The 25073-nt window shown below is 52.5% G+C and overlaps 8 protein-coding genes across 8 annotated transcripts; 5 read left to right on the top strand and 3 right to left on the bottom strand.

Moving 5' to 3' along the window:
* Window positions 1-2433: 2433 nt before the first annotated feature.
* Window positions 2434-4146, top strand: CORC01_07560 (major facilitator superfamily transporter; the record flags this gene model as incomplete). The annotated part of the gene is made up of 4 exons (XM_022619196.1): window positions 2434-2779; window positions 2837-3490; window positions 3545-3749; window positions 3798-4146. 4 exons carry the CDS (start codon window positions 2434-2436, stop codon window positions 4144-4146), a joined length of 1554 nt encoding a protein of 517 aa, XP_022474275.1.
* Window positions 4147-4789: 643 nt separating this feature from the next.
* Window positions 4790-6253, top strand: CORC01_07559 (argininosuccinate lyase; the record flags this gene model as incomplete). The annotated part of the gene is made up of 1 exon (XM_022619195.1): window positions 4790-6253. One exon carries the CDS (start codon window positions 4790-4792, stop codon window positions 6251-6253), a length of 1464 nt encoding a protein of 487 aa, XP_022474274.1.
* Window positions 6254-6934: 681 nt separating this feature from the next.
* Window positions 6935-7831, top strand: CORC01_07558 (uncharacterized protein; the record flags this gene model as incomplete). The annotated part of the gene is made up of 1 exon (XM_022619194.1): window positions 6935-7831. One exon carries the CDS (start codon window positions 6935-6937, stop codon window positions 7829-7831), a length of 897 nt encoding a protein of 298 aa, XP_022474273.1.
* A 3265-nt stretch (window positions 7832-11096) lies between these two features.
* Window positions 11097-11665, top strand: CORC01_07557 (uncharacterized protein; the record flags this gene model as incomplete). The annotated part of the gene is made up of 2 exons (XM_022619193.1): window positions 11097-11400; window positions 11478-11665. The coding sequence occupies 2 exons, from the start codon at window positions 11097-11099 to the stop codon at window positions 11663-11665; spliced, it is 492 nt and encodes a 163-aa protein (XP_022474272.1).
* A 75-nt stretch (window positions 11666-11740) lies between these two features.
* CORC01_07556 (sterol-4-alpha-carboxylate 3-dehydrogenase) lies at window positions 11741-12898 on the bottom strand (the record flags this gene model as incomplete). Its single annotated transcript, XM_022619192.1, has 2 exons — window positions 11741-12346; window positions 12437-12898. The coding sequence occupies 2 exons, from the start codon at window positions 12896-12898 to the stop codon at window positions 11741-11743; spliced, it is 1068 nt and encodes a 355-aa protein (XP_022474271.1).
* A 1569-nt stretch (window positions 12899-14467) lies between these two features.
* On the bottom strand, window positions 14468-16823 carry CORC01_07555 (endonuclease/Exonuclease/phosphatase; the record flags this gene model as incomplete). The annotated part of the gene is made up of 2 exons (XM_022619191.1): window positions 14468-15687; window positions 15743-16823. 2 exons carry the CDS (start codon window positions 16821-16823, stop codon window positions 14468-14470), a joined length of 2301 nt encoding a protein of 766 aa, XP_022474270.1.
* Window positions 16824-20912: 4089 nt separating this feature from the next.
* Window positions 20913-22972, top strand: CORC01_07554 (uncharacterized protein; the record flags this gene model as incomplete). The annotated part of the gene is made up of 2 exons (XM_022619190.1): window positions 20913-21369; window positions 22440-22972. The coding sequence occupies 2 exons, from the start codon at window positions 20913-20915 to the stop codon at window positions 22970-22972; spliced, it is 990 nt and encodes a 329-aa protein (XP_022474269.1).
* Window positions 22973-24034: 1062 nt separating this feature from the next.
* CORC01_07553 (uncharacterized protein) lies at window positions 24035-24283 on the bottom strand (the record flags this gene model as incomplete). Its single annotated transcript, XM_022619189.1, has 1 exon — window positions 24035-24283. The coding sequence occupies one exon, from the start codon at window positions 24281-24283 to the stop codon at window positions 24035-24037; it is 249 nt and encodes an 82-aa protein (XP_022474268.1).
* Window positions 24284-25073: the final 790 nt, after the last annotated feature.

Raw genomic sequence — 25073 nt, 5'->3', positions numbered from 1 at the left:
GAAAAGAGTGCGAAATTACTGGAATGTGACTGGTAAGAATGATGAGCTGATCGAACGAAGAGCTGATGAGGAAGCAGTATTTATGAAGGTTACAAAGGTTACAACATAATATCAGGAGAAACTCCTCTCTAGACTGATTCCAGCATGTGCTTTGCAAAAGAATTCTAAATTGAATTATTCTATTGCGGTCTGGTTTCTTCAAAACCCGATTTTGCTTATATCCAGGAGCTACTCCAAAACGAAAAGTACATAGTAACGATCCAGAATAGTATTCTTAGCACATTCGTGTCATAGAGACAGTTTGAATTTACCACAAGTCCATATGTTTTGGAAATTCGCCGTCATTCTACATGAATCTATTACAGTTCTTGAAAAGCTTGTTTACTCAATATTGGCGCATTGTACGGAAACGATTTGGGACGAACGAAGCAGCCGTTACGGGTTTTGGCGTTTCTGAGGGGAGCTTCATGTAAAGGGCTTGCCACGTGGCTCATTGCGCCTTCGGGCTACAACCCCATCTTCTACGGTTAGTTAAACAGCTAAGTCATTACTCGGTTGCCTAAATATTCTGACAAAGTACTCCCAGTGACACCGGATGCAGCAATGGTGGTGGTCAGATCGCGACCACTGGCGAGGTCACCGACATCCGCAGTAGCCCTCAGTTCAGCACTATGAAGGAGGATGTTTCTTTTCCTTCCTGTGCAACTTCCAAGGCCGTGCTCTGAAACCTAGGATATCTTAATCAATTGGCGCATCGTCCTTTAGTCTCCGGTATGAGTCTGTCACTTGGTAGATGTACTTGGCACCACAACAGACTGCTCTGGACTGGTACGACGGTCGCGTAGGGATGAAATGGACTATGATTATTCGGTTGGGCATGGGTTTTCTGGGCCTCCTTTATCTTCAAACAGCTCATTAGCAATTGACATGTCACTTTGCTTACCTGTCCCTTCAAAGTGGGTCATCTTATGGGCTCCATCTGATGGTTTTCCTGGATCATCATAGGCATCTTATGCTATAGAAGGACCTTGAAATTTTAAATGTGCCTCCCGTTTCGTCGAGGTTGGAATATGTGCGACTTAGTCATACTCGCAACTAAGGCGCTTGCTGGATTTTGAAATGGAAGAATTTCTGCCCCGTTCCCGCGCACAGGCCGTCGGCTGGGGGTCCGTCAAGAAAATACGGGGCCACGAAAACAGAGAGGCTCACACACACCGAGGTCACATAAACAACTGGAGGAGGAGGGGAGCGTAGCCGCACATGAACCTTGACCTGTGTACTGAATCCTGAGGTGATTATTCTGCTTTTGAGCTGCGAGGGCGGTCACATTTCATGAAAGAGCTCAGACTCAAGGTTCACCGGCACAAGTGTTGAGTTTCTTGAGGATTATCTGCTTACGAAGCGATGCGGCTGTCCCGGAAGCAAACGGAAATCGGAACCAGAAAACCCGTGGAAGTGAGGAAGCGCTTTTTTCGGTCTGACGACACGTTCTTGGAGCTGCAGCAGCGGTCTCTCGCCGAGCTGCTTAGTTAATTGAATCAAGTGGACAAGCCAAGTGCAAAGAACACATCATCGTGGTACTTGTCGGAGGAGACGCGTCGTCCACGTTACGCCGAGGGCAAGCAGAGCTTGTCTAACGGTGATCTGAAGGTGCTATGTTGAAGGGTTCAATCTTTCACGCCGAGATCTCGGAGGCAAACTCCAGAATGCGAGATGATCAGATAATGCCAACTGAGGGTCAGGCGCCCACATCCGGCTGAACAACCATGCCACCCTTGCCTCCATGTGGCAAAGTCCACCTGGAAGCCGAGACTTCCAAGAAGCTTGATGGGACGTCCCCCGGATGGGATCACAAGTTTGTGGTCTGCATTCGGTCAAGGCTGCCACATCTGCTTTCTGACTGGTTGAACAAAGAGACGATATGGAGAATCTCGAATGCACGAATTTCTCACTGTGAGAATTTTCTCACTCGCGAGAAACTCCACTTCGCATCCACCCCACTGTGGATTGAAAGCAGAGCGTTGACAGGTCGATGGGCTGAACGGGACGGTTGGGACTAGCATATCCCTGACTCGTAAAGGGGTCCCAAGCCTGTTTAATCTTATCAGATGCATCTCCGAGAGCCATTGTTGCGCTTGGCGCACTAGTCTAGAGCAAAGAAAACCTTGACTGTGAGAGGGAAAATTCACTAATGGAATCCTCCATCGTCCGAGTCGCTTTCTCCCAAGCCCATGTTTTCGTTTCTCGCCGTGCCGACTCGATCCGACCTCGGGATTGCGAACCAACACGGTTCGGTTACCGTCCGACGAAGGTTGGATAAATAGCAACACGGGCGCTGCTTCAATGGAAGCATTCATTTTGCTCCCTTGGCCTCCTCACCGATCATTCGTGCATTAGACTGCTACCGAGAGACCGGTACATCATCAGACGACAATGGCGGCCCGCGCAGATCTCGAGTCCCACAGGGAGAAACAACCCGAAGACCTCGTCAACGAGGTCCCCGAGTCATCATCCTCGGACTCGGAAGACGAACTCAAGCCCCATCCCCCGTTGTACTGGAAGATCATTGCCGTCATTTTGATCTCCTGCATCAGCTTCGGTTCGTCATGGAGTTCGGGCATCACCGGCGCCTTGAAGTCAACGCTCAAGAAGGAGCTCCACATTAACAACAAGCAATTCTCGCTGCTTGAGGCCAGTGAAGATTTCATGGTTACCCTGCTCATTCTCACGAGTGGTATCGTGACGGATAGGATCGGTGGTGCTGGTGCCATGTTGTACGGTAAGCTTTTGCGCCTGCATTCTTGTCTGAGACATTTGGCAGCTGACGCAGAGGCAGGTAACATCATTTACTCCATTGGTTCCATCATCGTTGCCGCCGCAGCTCAGACGCGGGACTTCAAGCTCATGATTGGCGGCCGAGTTATCCTTGCCCTCGGTGACATCGCAACCCAGGTCGCCCAGTACAAGGTCTTCAGCTCCTGGTTCTCGCCCAACAATGGTTTCGCGTCCACTCTCGGTCTTGAACTCGGCATTAAGAAAATCGGCGGTTTCGTCGGCAAGTCCTCAGCCAACATCATTGCAAAGAACACTGGCAACTTTGCATGGGTTTTCTGGATCGCCGTCTTCATGAATGTCTTCACCAACATCCTCACCATCGTATTTTACCGCTTCAACACCATCGCTCACAAGAAGTTCGGTAATGTCACGGACCCGGCTACAGGTGAAAAGCTCACGGAGAAGTCCAAGAAGTTCCAAGTCAAGAAAGTGTTGGAGCTGCCGTGGGTTTTCTGGGCAATTTTGTCGTTCTCCCTGTTCCAGACCAGCACTGCCGTCGTCTTCTCACAGAACGCTACGGAATTGGCCGAGAAGAGATTCAAGACGGACTCCATCACTGCTGGTTGGTATTCCGCAACCCTGCAGTACGCTGGTTTTTTCTTGGTGCCCTGCATTGGCGCCTTCATTGATCTCTTGGGTAACCGCATAACCTTGTGTAAGTCATGAATCTACCTATCCCCTCTATATGCCAGTATCTAACCATCTCTAGTGGCCATCTGCGGTACCGGAGTCTTCTTGGCTATGGCACTTGTCAACTGGGCCACTGATACCAAGGGAACTGCTGCCGCCTTTGGCATCTACGCGGTCGCATTCACTCTGGGCCCTACCACCATCATCGACAGTATCCGTACTTCAATGTGGCACGGCTCTGTCTTTGGCTCCGCTTACGCCGTCAAGATTGCCACGAACAACGCGTAAGTACTTGCATTCAATTCATCTGAGATTTGTCTAATAAGTAACAGAATGAACATCATCGTCCGTGTCATCACCGGAGCCATTCAGGATGCCGACCACGACAGCTACGACCACGTCGTCATCGTTTATGTCGTTCTCGCTGCTGCTTCCGTCCTTGTTTCGATCATGTTGGGCGTGCTGTCGTGGCGGTCCATCGATCTGGGCAACCTTCAGTGGACACGAAAGCAACGCAGGGCAAACGGCGAGTTGTGGAATGAGCGAAAGAGAGCGTTTTACGAGGACAACGGCCCGCGCAACAAGCTGATTTCCAAGATTTGCTTCGGCTCTTTGGTTTTACTGATTCTTGGAGCTTGGTCGGCGTACTTCTGGGGTGTTGCAACTGGCAACAACTCCTAAGTACCTTACGCAAATGATGATTTTGAAGGGGAAACGGCCGAGGATTCATGGAGGAGCTCCTAATATCTGAAATATCTATGCTCCCTTGCAACATGATGAGAAACTTAAACAGCAACGTATTGATTGAATGAACGTATCAAATGTTTCACGTATCAAAAGCACGAAAAGTAGTGATACGCGCCAATATGAATTCTAGGCTATACAAAAGCCTACTATGAAAGTGTCATAGCATTCTCACAAAACGACTCCATGCCCAAAAGACTTGGTTGTGGCGAGTAACATTCATGGCTCGGGCCCTTAGCTCCCGTGACGCGATGCCGACTTACCACACTTTCAGTTATTGAGGTCTCATTAGACATATTGAAGATGTGAATATGAGACTACGAGTTGATTTCCGGGACTTAGAGGACTTGAGGAATCTGCTGGCTTCGGCTTGATAACCGAGTCGGCTCCGATCAACGGTGCCGATGCACCGCCTCCTTCGGGTCCACTCTGTCATTCCCCCGCCGGCCTCACCTTATCTCCAACTCAACTTCCCAATCTGTGTGCCTCCGACTCATAACACGACAAACTCGAATCAACCACGCCAGAGTTTACAAACTGCCTTCTTTGTGCCTTTTACTTCTCGTAGTCGTCAGCTATCATGGGCTACGCAGTCTCGCCGGAAGACCTCGCCGTCCCCGGCCGGGACACATACTACTGGCTCGGCGAAATCAACAAGGCCAGCGCCGTCATCAACTCAGCAGGAGGACTCCTGGAACAAGACGCAGCCCGTCGCATCAGCCGCGGGCTCCAGAAACTCCTAGACTCCGGCAACGAGCCCGGCGCGCCGCGCCCTACCCTCGTCATTACCTTCGAGCCTCTTCTCATCAAAGCGGCCGGGGTGGAAGCAACGCTCCTGCACGCCGGCCGCTCCAGCCAGGACATGCTTTCTACGGTCGCGACTGCGATCCTTCGCGATTCGGTCCTGAAGCTGGCTGCGCAGCTTCACGCGACAACAAATCGCCTCGTTGCCATGGCGGAAACGCACGCCTCGACGCTCGTACCGAATTACACCAACGGTGTTGCCGCCCAGCCCAACTCCTATGGTCATTACTTGCTGGGTCACATTGCAGGCCTTCATCGCGACGCAGAGAGACTGCGGCAATTCTTTGCCCGATTGGACCGATGTCCGATGGGCACGACCGTTCTCAACGGCACGAGTTGGCCCCTCAATCGCGAACGCATGGCCAAATACCTCGGCTTTGCAAAAGTTGTCGACAACGCCTATGATGCAGCGCAAATCTCCATGGCTGAGATGCCAGTTGAGCTTGGATCTATCGCCTCTCAAATTGCTCTCCATACCGGTGCCTACATCCAGGACGTCATGAACCAATACGCCCAACCGAAGCCATGGATTCTCCTCCAAGAGGGAGGTTATAACACCTATGTCTCGAGTGCCATGCCGCAAAAGAGAAACCCAGGCCTCCTGAACATGACTCGAAGTGAGGCATCCCATGTTGTCACATTGGGGATTGGTCGTGCCGTTCAGGGACACAACCTTCCTCCAGGTTATAGTGATGCGAAAGATCTAGGCCATAATCTGGCTATTGTCAACGGCGCTACAAGGGTCCTCGCACAATGGCAGCGCATTCTCGACGCACTCGTCATCGACGGCAAACGATCTCTGAAAGAATTGGATCTCGACTGGACCGCCTCTCAAGAATTAGCTGATTTCCTCATGCGCGAGCACAAGGTGCCGTTCCGTGTTGGGCACCACTTTGCGTCAGAGGTTGTCAGATATGCCAAGACCGAAGACTTGTCCCCGAGCAATTTTCCTTATGCAGAGGCATCTAGGATATTTCAAGAAACATTGAAGCACGCTGGCCTCGAAGACGGCTCTCATGACTTCCTGAGCGAGGAGGAGTTCCACAATGCGCTTGACCCGGCTGGCATCATCAAGCATAGAGCCACCTCTGGGGGTCCTCAACCCAGAGAGATGGAGCGCATGATTGGCAGTTCGAAGCAAACGCTACAGGATCTTGATGATTGGGTGAAAGAGCGGCAGTCTCATATTGCAAGCTCACTGCAGGAGTTGAATGAAGCATTCAAATTATTGCTGGAATGAGGTCCTCCTACAAAATTCTCCTATGAGTTGAGTCTCCGACCTAGATTATTCCCCATAAAATATAATGATTAGGCAGTGTACATAAGATGTGATTGCTCATGTGACGGGGCTATTGATGTAGAAAATTGAGGAATGTGGATGTGACGAAGTGGAAGGTCACCAGTTGCGGGACGCCTCGTTTGCTTAGACTCACCGTGAAGACCTGAGGAAGAAAGCAGAAACGCACGTTTCACTATCGCAAAGTCGAATAAACCCTCTTGTCCGTATTCCGCCAAAGAATCTCAACTTTGAGTTCTCGTCCTCGCTTAGAATTAGTTGCGAAATGTCATTGATGTATCTTCCAGCTCCATGTCGCCGTCAGCACTAGCGATCCGGGGTCCTCGGCGACCCATGCAGAGCCGATGTAATCTCTTGGGTCGTTGATTGGCAAAAGATACTGCGCCCCCGAAAATCTGTTGACGTTTGGGCTAGGCTGGTTTGTACACCCGTTATTGGCTCTAGACGGGTGATTCCCACGCTTTAAGTCTAGTTACCCCAGTTGAGGAACACAGAATGCAACCTGCCCCTCGCCCTAGGTTTCTAATGCAACATTGAACCAATGATGTAAACATATATCCACAGCTCACAGGCAGTTTCCCGCAACATCTGCAACTGTCCAGAGAAACAATAACGGTGGTCAGAATGCGTTTCCCAACTACCACTGTCGCTTTATTGCTGCTCGAGGCCGTCATGGGTACCGCAAAGACAACGACCTACTCGTACGGGCCCAACGTCCGCCAGATCTACGATGTCTACATTCCGTCAGCAACAAGCAACAAGACCATGGCGGCCGACAAATACTGGCTAGTGTACATCCACGGAGGTTTCTATCGCAACCTCGCCCAGAGCTCAACGGACATCCTTCCCGCCATCGCTTCTCTCGAGGCAAACAGTTCAGACGTGCTCGCCAATCAGATTGCCGGAATCGCGTCCTTGGACTATCGTCTTTCCGCACTCCCCGGCGTCCAACCCAACAATACTCCCATAAACGAGCTGCAGAACGCCAGATGGCCTGACCACCTCAACGACGCCGTTGCCGCTCTCAAGGACCTGAACAACAATTTTCCAATCGACGGCAACTACATCGTCTCTGGTCACTCCGTCGGCGCTCAGATCGCCTTCTTTGCGGCTTTGGCGACTCTTGGGGACCCCGCCGTGCCCAAACCCGTGGCCGTTCTGGGAATTAGCGGCATCTACGACTTGCCTCAACTCCACATCACCAATCCTGACTACGACTATCTCGTACTCAACGCCATGAGGGAGGACCAAGTTGTGGAGGCCAGTCCGGCCAAGCTTGATGCCGAGAAATATGTGTCACTTGACTTGCAGGCGTTTGTCCTGGCCCACAGTAGGAATGATGGACTCGTGCCTTGGGATCAGGTCGAATCGATGGAAGCTAGTCTCTATTCTTTACCTGGTTTAGAGAGCAAGACACATCTAGTCGAGCTCGATGGTGCACACAATGATATCTGGCGTGGGGGTGTGCAACTGGCCAAAGCCTTTACGGCAACACTAGCGTTATTGAGAGCACATACATAAAGTGTTTCAACAAATACTTCTAATAACAGAAGTCGGTGTAGCCAAAGATGGTTTCATACTATTATTAGCTTCACTGAGGTTTACCAACACTGCCATCATGTAGCAGTTCCGATTCTGGCGCTACCCAGCACATTGTCGTACGAGACTGAAGCCCTATCGAACGACCGCTCTGTGCTCTCTCTGCAAAGCGTATATGGATATATACATGTAGGCTACCCCTCGTAGAAGCTCGTGTTAGCTGTATCAGTCCATTTTCTACTATATGTAGTCCTCCACTGGGTGTAGCTCACTTTCGGCTTTGTGATACATTATTATCTCTACTGAAGACATGTTGCAACTTCCTCTGCGTGGTGACACCAGTAAGACAAATTACCAAGGTGGGGAAACTAGGATGAGGAAAGAGAGGATCATCTACCAAGACTTCTCGGTCTCTAGGTTTTGAAACCGTCTGAAGGCACAGCATCAGCGAGCGTTCTCTAGCCGTGGGTACAAGTAAGTTCGGATATCCGCTGGGTGCCAAGCGGAGTGCCAATTGGCCGTAGTTCCGACTCCAACCCGAAGCGACATATCATGTATGACACAGCGGCTACATGGCACGGCAGTTACGGATACATGCAACGGCTGATCAGTCAACCAATTGCCAGCTTCATTCATGCCTTATCTGCCGCATGCCTAAGGGGGTGAGCTGCAGTGTCTCCATGTCGTATCCAGAAGCAGGATTCGGAAAGGCTTTGCAAACAATCCATCTACAGGTAGAGGACTTCGAATTTCGTTTCTGTAACCCCATGTTTATCACCTCATTTATAATACGCCGTTACTATAACACCGATATCATCATTTTTAGTCATACCATCACACAGCCCTGAGATTCTTCAGAGATTATGCTGCGCGACAGACTGATTCAATGAACAGGTTAAACCGTCACAATGTCCGGCTTGCCACCTAGCTCTGAAGAATCTTCCTCAGAGATTGAGATGGATACAGACCATCAAAGCAGTTGTACTTGAAGTCTCCCACGTCGTCTCATCCTCCATGACAGGATTGCAATCAAGCAAACAAGTGGTGGGGCCTTGATGCGACGGCTAATGCGTGAGAGTTTTAGGCACTCGCATCCGATCTCAATGCTAGGAAGTAGACGCAACAGCGGAGATTGAGGGGCCAGAGATTCGCAAGAACGATCTGCTCTAGCATCGAGACTTCTGCACCGGAATGCTCTTCCAGAGCATCTGGAGGATTAAAGCGATTTCTGAAATGCCGCAGAAAGACAAAGCCCACAGAGGCTTGTTGTAGACGGCCTGGCTGGCGTTGGGAAGAGCCAACTGTCTGAAAGCCATTGCTCGCAATGAACACAAGTACGCCCTTTTATTTCACTTGGCATATTATCTCATCTAAAGTTTACTACGCTTAGATTCAGGGGTGTCTTCAACGTTGACGCCAGCAGTAAAGTCGCTGCGAGTCGAAGTTACCTTGATTCAGCTTGAGTTAGCGGGACTTTTACAGACGAGGCTGGCAGAAGCTCCGATGAACAAATCTCACGCACGAGAACCTGGATTGACGACCTCAAAGATTCCTGGATTTCATCGACAATTGTGAACCCACAGTCTCTCGGCTGGAAGACTACATTCCTCGTCAAGGCCGTGGCACCATCATCGTCTCGAGTACCGACAGACTACTTGCTTCATCCGGCGACGAGTCTTGCAAAGTTGACCCAATGGAACAAACGGGTGCCAACACATTGCTACACAGTTTCGTGGGTTCCGATGCGGATTTGAGTGACGATGAGGCGGTGGCGGCCGACTACTTGGCCACCGAATTACTTGGCAAGCTGCCGCTAGCCATTGTGCAAGGCGGTTCTTGCATTTTTAACAGACAATGCAGCTACACCGACTACTGTGATGAGTTCCTTCAGTCATATAAGGCATCTCTTTCCTCCCTGCCTGACTTGCAACGGGGGTTGATCTGCCTCAATCCGTCATGGGCTCATTAAAACTCTCCGCATAGAGAACTTGCAGACAGCGAGGAGAGTTATGCGCTCCAAGCAGCTTCTCTTTCAGCACTGGCCTTGTCCAAAGTACGAGTTCGAACATCTACATCGGGGACAGAAGACCCTTCGGGACATAAGACCCTTCGGGTCTTGATCTACAAAAAGCCATGATACCACACATCGAAGAATTCGTATCAGACCGGTTGGCCCACAGTTGTATGGAACTCGCAAAGATAGGACAAGAGTCTGGTGTGGAAATCATGCGCATACTGGCAAACGCATATTCGTCCACAGGCCACTTCAAACATGCAGGGGAGCTCCTGGGCAAAGCTCGCAAAATCTACGATTGCTGAGAGCCTAATGCATTGGCTCTGCAAGTTGAAGAACAGTCCACTGAATGCTCAATCAATCTAGGCCGTGATACAAAAGCCCAGAAGCTTAAAGCCGGGATTGTTCGTCGAAATTGGAAATCAGACATGGACTCTCTCTCGATCGCTCAAATGAATCATGCGGACTCTCTGTGGGTGATCGGACAGCAGAGTAAGGCACTATCCACGGGGCAAGAGGTTCTTGCTATGTGTGAAAACCTCCTGCCCGTCGATGATCCTACTGTGCGGAACAGACTCAAAGTGACAGAATTCTTCCATGGATCTGAAAGGAAACCTAAAGCTCTTGAACCACGGCAACGAGTTTTCCGTGATCTCGCACAGAAGAAATGTTACACCAGGCAAGATCTTCTATATAGTCTTGCGTCAAAGAGTGCGTTGGGGGACTGCTACGGTTGGAACGGCCAGCTTCTCGAGTCCTTGGAACTGCGACAGAGTGTCTACAAGGCAAGACTTGATAGTCTTCGCAAAGATGACCCCGACACCGTGCATGCAACTGACCAACTCCTCAGCACTCAAAGTCTTCTCCTTCAGACCTCAGAAGAGAGGGAGGCAATATGCCGCTCTAGAAAAGATTCCGTGGCCTCGTGGGAGTGAGTTCTGGAAGAGCATCATCCTCAAGCTATCGAAGCAAGAGTCAACTTGGGCCACAGCTATGGGGCTATTTCAAAGCTTCATGAAGCTCTTTCTGAGCAGCAAGCCGTCCTGGCAATTCGCAAACGACAGCTATCCCATGATCCGCCTTTGGCTGCAAAGACACGCTATCTCTCATCCATTGCCAACGTCGCGGACGTACAGTCGAGAATTGTTTCCGGAATCAATCCAACTTCGTGAGAGGTTGTTTTAAAGACAACACGTGGTCCTGGGCGAAGAGAGCCGGGAAACCCTGGACAACATGAAAGAGCTTGCATTGGTGCTGAGCGCTGCTAAGATGCTGCCTCAACAAGCAGCTGCTCTCATGGAGAAGGTGATGCAGGTTGAGATCAAACACCTCGGCAAAGACAATCTTCGGACACGGAACACAGCAGCCCCTCTGCATCGTCTTAATCAAGAGGCTGGAATGCTCGATGCAGTTTTTCAAAATTTGCAACTAGGACTTCCCGGAGACGTCCAACCTGGGATCAGTGGAGGACAACATAGGGCGCAGAGTCTTCATGTAGTGATACTCAACTGGGTAATTAATGTGCCTCGGTTAGAAAGTAAGTAGCCGCAAGGTCAGTTTTCATGGCGCTCCGACCGATAATCCCGCAGGTTATTAAGGTTTAACTCTCAGCAGATAACACCCAGTGCGGGCCTCGAGGCCACGAGTACGCTGACAACAAGACCCGTCGAGCTGAGCTGGCGGGTAGGAGGGATGTCGTCAACACAGAATGTCGGTCAGGTAGCAGCAAGACGAGGACGGATTACTTCGACCAAAGTCGAGCGGATTCAGATAGCTTTGTTAGGCCTCGGTTCAGCCTGTAGGTTCAAAAATCCATTTGTAACCACTGCTTCGGTAGCCTCCAGCGACGAGCAAGTACTAGCAATAAAGACGAATGCCTAAATCGCGCTCGCGGCCTCTCTCTTCTCCTTCTCAAGATACCACTCCACAGCCCTCCGAATCCCCTCCTCCTGACTCACCTCCGGCTTCCACCCCAACCTCGCCTTGGCTTTGTCAATAACATACCACCTGCTCATCCCCGAAAACCGCACAACCTGCCTCGTCAAAGGCGGCACCTCCCCCCGGAACCAATACACCCACTCGAGCGCCCACACATACGCCAACGCAAACGTCGTATTCACAACCCGCACCTCCTCGATCCTCGTCTCGTCCCCAGCCGCCCGCCACACGGCGCGGCTAAAGTCCCAAAACGGCACCGGCTCGCCGTTGGTGATGAAAAAGGCCTCGCCCGCGACGCCCTGGGGCGCCTGGAGGAGCTTGGCTGCCGCGGCGAGGTGCGCGTCTGCGGCGTTGCCGGCGTAGGTCGTGCTGAAGAGGTTCTTGTTGGCGCCGATCTGCATCTTGTTCCGGCCGAGGCGGAGGTTGCGGATGATGGCAGGCGTGATGTCATTGTCGCGTTCGCCGTGGACGGCGGCGGGGCGGAGGGTGCAGGTGCGCATGCCGGACGGGTCGTCGTACTCGAGCGTCATCTTGTCCGAGGCGGCCTGATGGTCCCAGCCTTGTCAGTAACAAGCGGGCTGGGTAAACACCTTCCCCTCCATTGAAGAGGCTGCTGCTGCCGACTCCGGACTCACCTTGGTCTTGGGATATGCCAACGTATCATCCCCCTCCTCAGCAATAGGCATCCTCTCATCGCCCCCCTCGATATCCCGAAACATCTCCCTCTGCACCACACTGGCACTGCTCGTCGTAACAAACGCCTTCACCCCAGCCCTCTTCGCCTCATCCAGCACGTGTCTCGTCCCGTCGACGTTGATCGCCCTCACAAACGCGTCCGTCATGACCTTGCGGCCCACCGTCATCATGCCCGCGCAGTGGAACACCATCGTCGGCTTCACTTCCTGAAACACCCTGGCGACGTCGTCGAGTGACGCAATGTCGCCGGCGTGGTACGTCACGCCGGGGAAGGTATTGGTCGTCGGGTTGCGCGAGAAGACGGCGATGGCAGCGGTCGGGTACGCCGCGCGGAGCTTCTCGACAATGTGGCTGCCCAGGAAGCCGCAGCCGCCCGTCACGAGGTACTTTTCTGATGCCATTGAGTCTCGGTTCTATACCTAATGTTCGAGAGATGTAACGGCGAGACGGATTGACGAGATATTTTGCCAGTGATTAGTGTCTCAAGAACAATATTTAAAGTTTGCCCCAAAAAAAGAAAACACCCAATTTCCTCGGCGACGCTGGGTCCCCAACAGATCGTCGTCGAGAATAAGCCGGCTGAAGCAGCTAGAGTGAGGGAGTGTCGTCAGCGTAAGCCATCAGATCTGATATAAGCACTTGCGGCTTCATTCCCCCGTCAAAGTGGGAACTTCAACCGGGAAACAACGTGTTTTGTGCATCATACATTCGTGCCAGACCATCAAATCTTACCCGCTTGTGCCGTTGAGCCCCAATGGTGAATTCGCAGCGACAGCCAGTGAAGTGATGTACCTCGTGTGAGGGTGCAGCCAAATCCTGTATCTGGCAATTGGGGAGATGAAGGTGCCGAGGCTGCTGCAATGCTGCGATGCAGCCGACCGACCCCTTTTTGTAGCTTGAACCCGGTAGACAGCCACAGCGACCGAAGCTCTGCCGTGCGTCAGCACTAGATCTGGTGTCTTTCAAGACAATCCCAGACATGTCGGAAAGTTAGGGATGTGGGGGGAACGCCGCAAGCTCACTCACTCACTCACTTATATTACCTTTCTCTAATCTACGCGACACCTATAACATTGTCGTCTCCAGAATGCAAAAGGTAGCTCAGGTGGGCGATAGGAGCAAACGTCGTCAAGAGCCAGGTGAATAGGCGTAAGCCTGTGAGATATAGGTAAACTTTGGTAATAAAAGGCCAACACAGCTCAAAAGATGAGATGAAGACGAGACATCAACCCGACCATTCAGGAGCCGGGTGGCACTGAACACGGGCGAGAACATCTAGGTTTGCCGATAATGGGCAGCAACACGGCCCGTCTCTTAAATTGCTCTGCCTCCACCATCAATCTCGATCTTCACCATCAAAGGGAAAGCTCTTTGCACCGCCAAAGATTTCAGCCGAGTCGGTGTGATGAACGCTCAAGACGTTCCCAGCCATTCGGCCAGGTCCGATCGACATACGCAGTATGAGCAGCACTCGCAAAGATCTCACTTTGCCGTCCATATCATCATCTCACCTCATGTCCTACATTCATCAGCAGCTTCGATTCGGGCCAGAAACGCCACGCTAGTCATCACACAAGTTCAAGGCCAAAAGAAAAACACAAGCATTGAACGCAAGAGAAAACGCAGCTGGTTGGTGATGTGCCACAACCCGCCCATCTACAAAAGCCTCGCCCCCAATTCACCCCGCCGTGTCCACAGACGTCCGTTCGCCCCTGACGATGCATTTCCGACGATGAAGAACCACCCAGACCCCGCCTGTCGCCTGTTTCCTTCCGTTTCTCTCAAGTTGTTTTGTATTTGCTGTCATCTCATGAACTTTCGCCTCCCTCGCCAAAAGACCATCCCCCCGCCAGTTCCTCCGATTCACGAAAAGCATCGCAATCCTAAACTCCGGCAAAAGAATTTCCCTGAACGCACGCGACTGCCTTGAAGACTAAACTACTGGAAACAAGTCGTCGGGACGCCCCCGTCTACCGTCCTTGCCCTTGGCTTCCTGATCCAAAATCTGGTTCCGGGTGCGGCGACTTCTTGTCCTTTCTAGCCTTGATGACGAACTCGGCCATGATCTGAATGTGGTCGGCCGGGAAGTGGTAGTTGGGGAACGCCGGCATCCGTTTGAGGTATTCGGCATCAGGTGGGCCAAGCAGGTCCACCACTTCTAACGTGTTTGTAGAGTACCACAGGTAGTCGATGACATCTGAGAAGCCGGGCGTGTAGTTGGTGAAGGGCATTTCATCGGGAGTATTCTTGATATGGGCATAGGCATCCCGCAGGCTGAAGGGGTGCTCAATACCGTCCCTCGTGAAGCTGCCATACTGGAAGGACGAGAGCTCTTGGTGGTTGGGAGGAACGCGGCCCATGGACAATAGCTCATAAACTGAGCTGTCTCCGGTTGAGTTGAAATCGCCACAGACCAGTAGGGGAATGTCGGTGTTGTTGCGGTATTCTTGGCTGGGCCCGGGTTCCTTGGCCGGCGGCGGTGGCTCGTCTCCGTCTTTACCAGTAGCAGAAAAGGTGATGGGCTTCTTGTCCTTCAGTGCCGGCCAGCGAACGTATTTCTCGGCAAACTTTGTGACTTGCTCCATCAAGATACCAGTCTGGATCAATTTGACATCCGCCAGCACCGACTCCCAGGCCAAATGTCCGTTGACCAGAATGATGCGTGCGCCTGTAGCTCGGCTTTCGAGGAACACAACAACGGCGATGTTGTCCTTTGGCATGACACGGTTGAAGACGTCGTGTTGGTTCTTCATGTCTGGCCGATTGATGGCGATCGCGGCAAATTCGATGACCTGTTTGTCGAGCAAAATCCACTTGCTGGCCTTGTAGAACGTCGCGCAGCCATCGACGCCCTGTGCATCCTTCTCTGCCATCGTCTTCGCGCGGGTCTTGGGCCAATGTACACCCTTGTAATCCATCTGTGCCAGTTCCGGGCTGAATTCTTCCTTGAACGCCTCCGTCGAGATCTCCTGCAGGCACAACAGATCCGCGTCCTTTTCTCTCAATTCACTGAAAATACAATCCTTCCGGTATTCCCAGTTCAATGCGCCCGTCGGCGTGTATCCGTATGTTTGTGGCGTCGCGTACTTGTCGCACAAGACGTTCCAAGAAAAGACTCTGACCTTTTCTAAAGTGGGCGAAACATCTTCTTGCACAGTAATAAGCTTTCTGGGGTTGGGTGGCATCGGGACTGTGACAAAGGTTAGCTGACGATGATAAACAAAACCATGACCGATTGCACCTACTCGGGGCTTGCTCCTTGAGGAGGTTGATCAAGCTCTTGGTGCCCTTCTCCATGATCTCCTGCTTCATATCCGGGTCGATGGGGTTGCCCTCAATGCCGAGAACGTCCAGCAGGTGCAGAGAGCCGAGCTCGAAGGGGAGAGTCTGAATCTGGTTGTCGAAGAGGAGTAGCTGGTTGAGGTAGGTGCACATGCCGAGTTCTGGGGGGAGAGTCTTGATCTGGTTGAACGACATGTTGAGGTATCGGAGCTGGCGCAGCTGGCCGATCGCGGGTGGCAGACTCTGAAGCCTGTTTGAGGCAATGAAGAGGTCGTGGAGGAACTGGTAGCGGAAAAGAGCGGGCGCGAGATTACGCAGTCCTTGGCCGCTGAGATCCATGTTGTGCCAGTTCTGCCGTTCCCTGTTCTTTTCTACGCTGTAGGGTCGTCTCCTGTCGTCCGCATCGTCGTCGCCGTTTTTGCCCGAGGTAGGCGGGGGCCCGGCAATACCACGGTTCTCTGAGGCCTTTAGCCTGGCGTAATAATGCGGCTGGTTCTGCTCGGTCATGGCACGGTGGGCTTGCTTAGACTCGTCGTAGAGTCGGAGCTGTTCCGCCCAATGTTCGGTGATCTGCTGTGCTTGTCCTCCCCGCGTGGCTCCTCCTTGCCCGTTTTGCATAGCATTGCTGCTGTATGGACTGGAATTCCCCATGACGCCAGAGGAGAAGGCCGAGTGGTGGCCCATCACACCGCCGTTGCCATTGTGCGCAGCGTGTTCGGCCTGGGCAGCTTGGTGGTGCTGAAGGTGAGTCTGGTGGTGTTGCTGTTGTTGTTGTTGGTAATTGTACAGCATTGGGATGCCCCGGCCGCCAGGGCCCCCATTGATGCGGGAGCTGTGGCCCTGCTGGTGATTCTGGGAGAACATCCCTAGCAGATGGGCCTGTGGGATCGGTTTGGATAATGTGGGTGGGTTCGAGTCTTTGGCGGCGAAATGGCTCAAGAGCGTGTTCAGGAGTGCGGCGTCGGCGGCGGTTTCTTTCGGTATGAGAGGGTTGAGGTAGAGATCTCCGACAGGGTGGTCCAGATAGCGAGTACCATCGGCCATCTACCTGACATTCGCGGGTGGAGAGTTTTTTGGGCCGTGCCTCGATTACGATGCAGGCGTGGTGTACGAGGCAAAAGGTTTGAAGCAGCAGCTTATGTGAGATTGGAAACGAGGGAAAGCCAGGGCAGCTCGCGTTTGCGCATGGGAATCGAAGTACGGGTCCAGCTGCATCGAGTATCGGCTCAGACAATGGAGGTTCCCGGGTACCGCAGTGTATTGTGCTGACCTCGATCGCCCATGAACCACGTCGATGGCGTGAGGGTGCGTCAGGGCTCGTGTCTCGTGTGTACTTGGGAGGGTACGGGAGTTGTTGATTTTGACTCGGTCTGGCGATGTAGTCTATCAGGAAGGGAGGGGGCCAGATGGCGAGTCGAGCGAGCTCGACAGAGAAGGGCGTGTGTAGGAGGCAAAAAGCTCGTCAATTGTGTCCGAATACGCGCTGGATGCGGCAGAAGAGTGTCTGGATGAGAATGTGTCTCGTTAGCACACCAGCTTGAAAAAATAAGACATGGAACTGAAGCAAGGCCCTGGAGCAGGAGTCGGATTACGGAGTAGGGGCTGGGCCACGTCGTTGCGACAAAGGCTCGGCTCGAGCAGCGCCCCCCCCTGGTGACCCTCAAGGGCGGGGAATGGGTTGATGACATACCGTAGTGAGCGGGCGCGGTGCGTTTCTGGCAATATCTCTAGAGCAACCAATGGATACTGGGACTGAAGAATGCGGTCGGAGATGCAGATGATCCAAAGATAGAGCCGAAGGTGGTGGGATTGACTCAATCTTGACGATAGAGCAGACGCTGGGCACAAGGCCCTCGAGGTTGCGAGCTCTAGTGTCATCACGTGATGGAGACAGCTGCACGGACCACAGCCTACACGGGAGAGCTCCACTAAATCCAAACGTGATCACACTCGTGACGCTCTGTCTTCCATTGTGGGGCCTTGCCTTAGGTAAGGTGGAGGAGGTGGATGGAGGGTGGTGAGATACAATACGGATCAAGTGGTGCGACTTATGGTGTGTTGTGACGAAAATGGTGGAGGACTGATGAAACTGAATGACTAGTAGTATATGGAGTGATGTCTGTCTGATTCTGTTGGGACCAAATCCAATGTGTGCGCGATTTATGACGTTCGTTGGCACCCCATCGTGATTCTTCATTGTGTGCTCGGATGAGTCTCTCATGTCAAATCTGGCATATCTGGTGCAAAATGGTTATCAATGTGACATGTCTGATAGTTCCACTACATAATTTGTTTCTATTGAGAGAACCTTACAAAGGCCCTTGGCACTGCCTATTTTTAAATAAAGGTTGACCGTCAGAAGCCGCTATCCACCCCCCAAGTTCGACTATGAGAAGGTCTGAGTAATGCAGCGCTCAATTTATTCTGAAATCAAGCAAAGACTTTGTAGGGCGATTCCTTTGTGGCTCGGGGGACATTGATGGATTGTCATACTCGAAATGTAGCCTACCCTGACGGCGGAGAGCAGGCGGAGAGCAAAATTTAGAACTCAAATTTACGACAAGAGTTTGCCAAATTCGCCAGTGGCCGGTAGATAGAAAAAGCTTTTTCAAAATGTCGAAGAGAAGGGAACTGATGCTCGCTGGTGCTTGCAGCGATCTGCGGAGGGAAATAATTACTTGGCCAATTGCGTTTCGTCTCAAGTCAGTCCCATTTTGATAGACACCGACAAATCGGGGACACGTCTTATAAAGATTGCTTTTTTCTTTTTTCACAACGACCTACAAATCATCTTTCCTAATAGAGGTTTGAAAGAAGCTTTATCAATTCTTCAATGACTTCAGCTGCCCGTTGGAGATGGGATGTGGAGTAGGGTGCTTGTAATAGGTGAAATGGACGGCCATAGAGAGCAATATATACTTGAGGTAGTAGCTACGTGTGTTCAGGTTCACTTATCTATATTTACACCATTCAGTAGCTCGTATCCTTGAAGTTTTCCAGTTCACATATCAAATGATTGAATGGGTGTGGGTTTGCAAATACAAAGACTACTTACTCTTTATGATGACTCAACTCTTGAAAGAGGTTGAGTGCTTTGAAATTTGTACGACATGTTTAATACCTAGTATTTATCGCTTTCTTCGATTATATTTAGCAATCATGGCCTTTTTACATTATTTGCATGTTTTGAACCGCACTCTTTGCAATTCATCAACTATAACACCATCGCTGCCATTAGCCACGAATTCACCTTCCCTCCAGTCCCTGGGAGCAAATGACGGCGTGACTGACTCTATTTCGAGATGAGCAACGGTCGATACCTCCTTTCGACTCTCATCGCTATCTGTATCGAGTCAATACACTGGAAAAGGACACACTACAAGCCTCACATGACGGCTTAGCTTTCGAAAGATAAGTTGAAGAAAAACTTAGCATCATTCCCATCACACCAGTCTACCCGAACCCCAGCAGCTCGCAGATTATTCCGAAGTGCTTTCCTTGCTAATCGACCACCCCGAGTCCCTAATTTCGGCTTCAGCCTCAATGTCAGCCTGTGCCGCAGGGCCAAGCCAACCAATAGAGTCTTACGCCATAGCAGACCCCAGATACCAACGGCAGCAACATGTTGGGCAGAGAACCAAAGAGCGAGTATTTGTGGTTCATAAAATCATTACATATCTTGCGTATACCGCGAGAATCCAGAGTAGGATGAAGAAGCCGTCAAGGGGCGGCGGCGAAGGCAAAGCGGAAAGTCTCGACACTTGCTCACGGTACGGGCGGACATGATGAGTTGGATGTTGACCTCAATGACGGGGACCTTGACCGTCTGAACGGTAACCCGCGTTCTCTATTAGTAACGTTGTGCAATCGATGAGGTGAATAATACGGCCACAATAGGAATGGAGTGGTGGGAGAGCTGAGCATCTTGAGCCTCGGCTCGGATCAGCAGGCGACTCATGAACGCGCCTAGGCTCGAGAAAGAAGAGGGGAAGTCCTTCTTTGCTCGCCTCGACCGACGGCTGATGAAGGCATGCAATGCCGGGTGTTCTCGAATACCTCAGCCAGCCCTCCATCGACCAGGGTCAGTGGGATGAGGGGAAGCGCGGACCAGAGGTGATTTGTTATCTTGCGCTTGTTCCCTCTCAACTTCTCTCCACTGCGTCTTATCTGAGCTATGGCGGCATTTTCAATTTCGGTGAATGAGTAAGTAGATAGGAAGGAGAAATACTGCTAGATATTCCAAAGTCAACATGGTTACTAGCTGGTAGAATTTAGTAAATCAAGGGTAGGGGATGTTCTCCCTCGGTGCCGTTCATCCCACCATCCCACGGACAAAGACGGCAACGGAGCCCATGCCCGACGTGCCGTAACCCGTTTGTCAGTCTTCCACTTTTAACTCCCGCTCACGCGCGTCACCGGCGGCACGCAATATCCAGACGATGGGCAAAGCTCCGGGTCGAGACCAGCGACGACATCGACAGGCCCTCAAGGATTGGGTACTGTAAACCAAACGAGCTGCCAAAGTCAGGCTTGCAGTACCGAGCCGCGGCCAAGGCCCCAGTCGGGTCTTGGTGGCGGGCGCGTACGGAGGCTGGAGCAGAAGGGGCCCTTGTAATATGCAATATGCAACTGCAAGTGCAAATATCTCTGCGCAAGTTCGCAACTCTTGCCCCCCCCCCCCTCTTCCCCTTTCTCCTCTCCTCATGTCGGCATCGGACATGGACACAGGACCACACCGTTGAGACGAATCATCGACGCCGACTAACAGGCTGCTCCGGACTTCTGATTTCGAGCTTCCTTTTCTTGGGTATCGGGGAATTTCTTGTCTGCTGGGTTTTCTTGAGGTGGAAGATGAACCGTGTGCTGTTTGCCCAGGTTAGTTAATGTATAAATGACCCATTTTCTTTTCAAAGAACTGGCCAAACGCTGTGCCCTGGTCTCGTCTGGATTGCATTTCGTCGGCCGGCGCAACAGTGGCTCCTCTAGCTGTTGTTCCCGTCCCCAAGCTCAGCCTCCATATTCGTCAAGCATGAACAGAAGCACAAGCTGCTGTCTTAGGTAATCTTCGGTGATCTGGTAAGTCGCAGCTCCCGTGCGACGCGCGCTTCCTGCACCTTGACCGAGGCGACTAACATGGCGAGAGGAAGGACCTGGTGCACTCGCCGCAACTGCGCCTTCCGCCTTCCGCTTGCCACCGGCGTGCGCTCCTGTGCTCCTGCCACACCGGACGAAAAGGCAAAGCTTCGATTTGATTCCAATCTGCAACCTCGCGACTTCGCGACTTCGCAACTTCACATCTTCACTGGTCCAGAGATCCCCCTCCTCAACAACGCCTTCTGCAGCACCCCTCCCACCGTCCCACGGCTTTGTACAGTACACGGCACACCAAAGTCAAAGTCGCGGTGTGCGCAATTCCCTCACTTCGCCGGTCATCCCACGAATCAGGCACAGCCGCCGGTCAACCCCGACCGCTGGGGTGCTGCTGCATGGTGTCTCGGACGCCGAAATCGCTCGCCCGCCGTTGCAGATACCATCTCCCGACAACCCATCTGGACCAGCGGACGCGGCATTCTGTTCCTTGGCTCCTTTCGTCCCGTTTTCGAATAATAATTACATACGGACAAACTGCCGTCCTCTGTCTTGGTCACCCACCGGGCCACCGCTCTGGATAATGTCTTCATCCTTCATGTGATATTGGAAGCACGGAGACGATCTACCGGTCGACCGGATATCCATAATTCGTTTGATCTTCCTTTGCGGATGAAGGACAGCGATCCCAATTACACCAGACATCTAGTCGTGGATTAGCGCAACGGCCCAACGGCTGCGACTCTGTTCTCAATTCTACCCCTCAGCTTGTCTCTCTGTACTTCGTAATTTGTGCGAATACTCCTCTATCGAATTTGACTTTGCAACTTCGGAGAAACCCCGATCGAACTGAACTTGCCTGTGTCCGTCCCTAGTAACGTAGCCCAGGCGTCCTGGATAGGGAAAGGGAAAATCTGCACGGAAACCAGGCGGAAACATTTGTCACAATTCATCAACGTTGCCTCGTTTCTCCCTCTGGTCCGCCGATCTTCTCACCAGGTACGGATAGTCAGTCTGGGAAAAGAAGGTTCAGAGGATTCTGTTCCCGGTGCTGGGCGGAACCCACCCGTGCCACCCACCGGGACGGGGGACGACGACACACCACCCGCTACCACGTTACGCTATCGGCACTGGACCCCAACAGGCAGGACGCAACACACCTGGCAATCTGCTGCAGATAAATCGTCCAGCTGGCTGCGAAGGGAAGGTCAAACAACGCTTTGGGACTCATCCCAGAAAGACATATCGAGGGAAACGTCATTATCTACGACAAGCACGAGATTCCGCTGCATGCCATTTGGTCCCCTGGCCAGACTTATAGCCAGTTATCAGCAGTCGCTCGCCGTCTGAGCATCGTTCCGTGGTCGTGGCACGCGACACAACGGCACACCATTGACCGGTCCAGATCAGCAACGGCGCCGTGCTGAGCAACAAGTCAAACGACACATTGCAAATCACAAGTGACAGAACCGGCTTGCACGCACGGAACGGCACGAAAATAGACAGGCGTCACGGCAAAATAGACCTTGCAGCCATTCGGCAGGATTCGATATACGTACGTAACCAACGCAGGCCGTCGCCGACAAGACGCCGCGGTAAAATTTGATCCATCTATTTCCTTACCATTCGTCTGCGGGAACCAAGACGAGGCGAGACGGGGCGAGGCGACGGAACACAAAGCAAGAGATCCGGCTCACCACAGTCTCCAAGACCTGGACCTGGACCTTGACCTTACGAACAATGACCATACCCTCTGCTCAATTTGCCGCGAAGAACGACTGGCCTGGAAGCTCGACAAGCGGAAGCAAACGAGCCGGTACGAGGGCCAATTCGATAGACAGCGTCCTATCCATCCCGTCTTGCAGCGGCCTTTGGCCCTCTCATTTAACGGTTACTGCGTTGGTCCTTGGTGCAAGACGATAGCGAGGCAAACACGGCTCTTCAAATCCAAACCAGCCAACCAGGGCCTGTCAGTTGTCCGTCATTCCACCGACCCCGGCCCCGTCCCCACCGGGGAACAAGCGGCCGGTATCCCGCTGTCTCAAGATTTCAGAAAGGACCTGGACCAGGTTCTAGAAGGACGGGGCACGCTCTGGCGCACTTGACTCTTGCTCTCCAACAGGACGAGGTACCTCTACGAAGTACGGATACACTGTCGAGATACGGATACTTGGGCCAAACCGCCGAACCCTCGGCGAAGCGGGCAGCAGTCATATTCTGGTGACGCAAACCGTGGCCACTGCGGTGTACGTTTTTGATACCTGTCAAATACGAATACTTCGTAGACAGCCTGACTAAGGACACTAGCGAACAAAGAGGAGCCATTCGCCAGCAGTCTCCATTGCCTACCCGAAACCAGCGCGGCCCGGTCCACTCGATTACCAAAGAGGATCAACACAAAGCACCCAAACGTCCAAAAACAGGGGCCAGCGTCTTTTTATTTTTTCCCCTTTCCTCTGGTCACCGAAGGCCCGCACGTCCTCGCCGGTCAGAAATCAACTTCCACTTGGTAGCTCAAAATCCACGCCCTCATCCCACTTGGAATCTTTTGCCAACCGCACAAGTACGGTCAATTGATTGCCTCCTACCGGGGGCCTGGTTACCGGTGCTCTCTCTTCACCGTTCTGCTCCCCAGGGGTTTTGCACTTGCAGGCGTGTCCCAGATCCTTGGCTTGCCGCAGCAAGGGCTGACGGCGGCAAAGGACAAGCAACAAACCAACGACGACCGCTGACTTCACAGGTCGAGGGCATACTGTTTGGGGACCGCCTGTCCGGCCCACTTTGATTTTTGCCGGACCTGCTCTCACGTTCTGTCAAGCCTTGGTCTAGTTCGTCATTAAGTCTCAGGTGCAAAAGAGGCAGAGCCGACGGCACAGAGCCGAAGTTTGAGGCAGAGACATTGGAACAAAAGAACGGCAGGGTCAGGAGTTTTGGCCAAGTATACCAAGCACACCAAGCACACCAAGTGCCCTGCGAACAAAGAACGTTAGGGAATAGAAACACGATCAAGTGGGCTTGGGTTGGAGAATTACAGCGCCGGGCGTCCCGACGAGCTGGATCGGGGGGCTGAGCGAGGCGTTTACTGGCCTCATTCCTTGGTGGGTGGGAAAAGCCCACTTGTGCAGCCACACTCGTTCTTCAACAGCTGTTGGATTGCCGCCGAGTGGTCATCGAGAGAACAGAGCAGGGAAGCCATCCATTACGTCCTCAACCTTTACGCCGTCGTGTGCGACAGTCGACCAACAAACCAAGTTTCGAGCTGCCCAAGTGCTGGCTGGGACGTATTGCTCACCGAACCCCAGTCTTGCTGCCTTAGTGGATCCTGTCAGGCCGGAGCTAGTAAGCCGAAGAGGAGACTCATGGAGTTGTGACGAGTCCGTCTGGAAACAAGTTAGAAGCTTTGACGACACGCGCATAAACACCACAACAAACCAAGCAACCCAAGGCAAAGAGGCCAGGCACACATACAAAGTGCCGTCATCCATCGAGATTCTTCAGGAATCGGACACTGGCAAAAGAGGGCTAGTGTGCGTTGTCACTGCCATTGGCAAGACGGACGGACGGCGCACCAACAGAGGCTACGCGGGCCAGAGTTGAAGCCTCGACGTGGATCACCTTGTCGGGGGGTCACAAACAGCGATCCCAGACGACCGTGGCAGACGAACGACACGGGCCAATTATAGGCCAGTGAAAGGCACTCCCTTGTCATTGGCTTCATTGAGACTTGCCCTGGCTGGGGAACATTGGTATCCAAACCGTCCAAACGGCTTTCCCCTGCCCTTGCGGATACCCGAGAGGCCTGTCTGTGGCGTCTGCCCTGCTTGCTTACTCGCTTGCTGGCTGGCCTCATTCCTGAGCCTGGGCTGTTTGCCGCGCAAAGGCCTCCCTGAGTCGCCAATCCACGATAACCAAGAGGCACAGAACAACAGCAAGCGACAGATTCGGCAAACACAAGCTGGCGTCCTCGTGCTAATGTGCTTACCATATAGCCCGAGGTCTAGCTAAGCTAAGCTACCCATCTTGGTCACTAGTCCATTGAGCTGGGACGACTTGAGACGCGGCGCCGGGCGGGACTCCAAACCTTCGTGGATTTCGGTGCTAGCTCAGCATTCCTTAGCGGCTAGCACACAGCACACAGAGCGACAGCGAGACAAGCAGCCAACAAACTTGGCAACATTCGACAGACACCACCAAGCAGTATCCAAC

The sequence above is a fragment of the Colletotrichum orchidophilum genome (assembly GCF_001831195.1).
Source record: "Colletotrichum orchidophilum strain IMI 309357 chromosome Unknown Scaffold_61.1, whole genome shotgun sequence".
Classification (NCBI taxonomy): Eukaryota; Fungi; Ascomycota; class Sordariomycetes; order Glomerellales; family Glomerellaceae; genus Colletotrichum; species Colletotrichum orchidophilum.
Note: the sequence above shows the minus strand (reverse complement) of the source record. Positions and strands in the feature narration are given on the sequence as shown.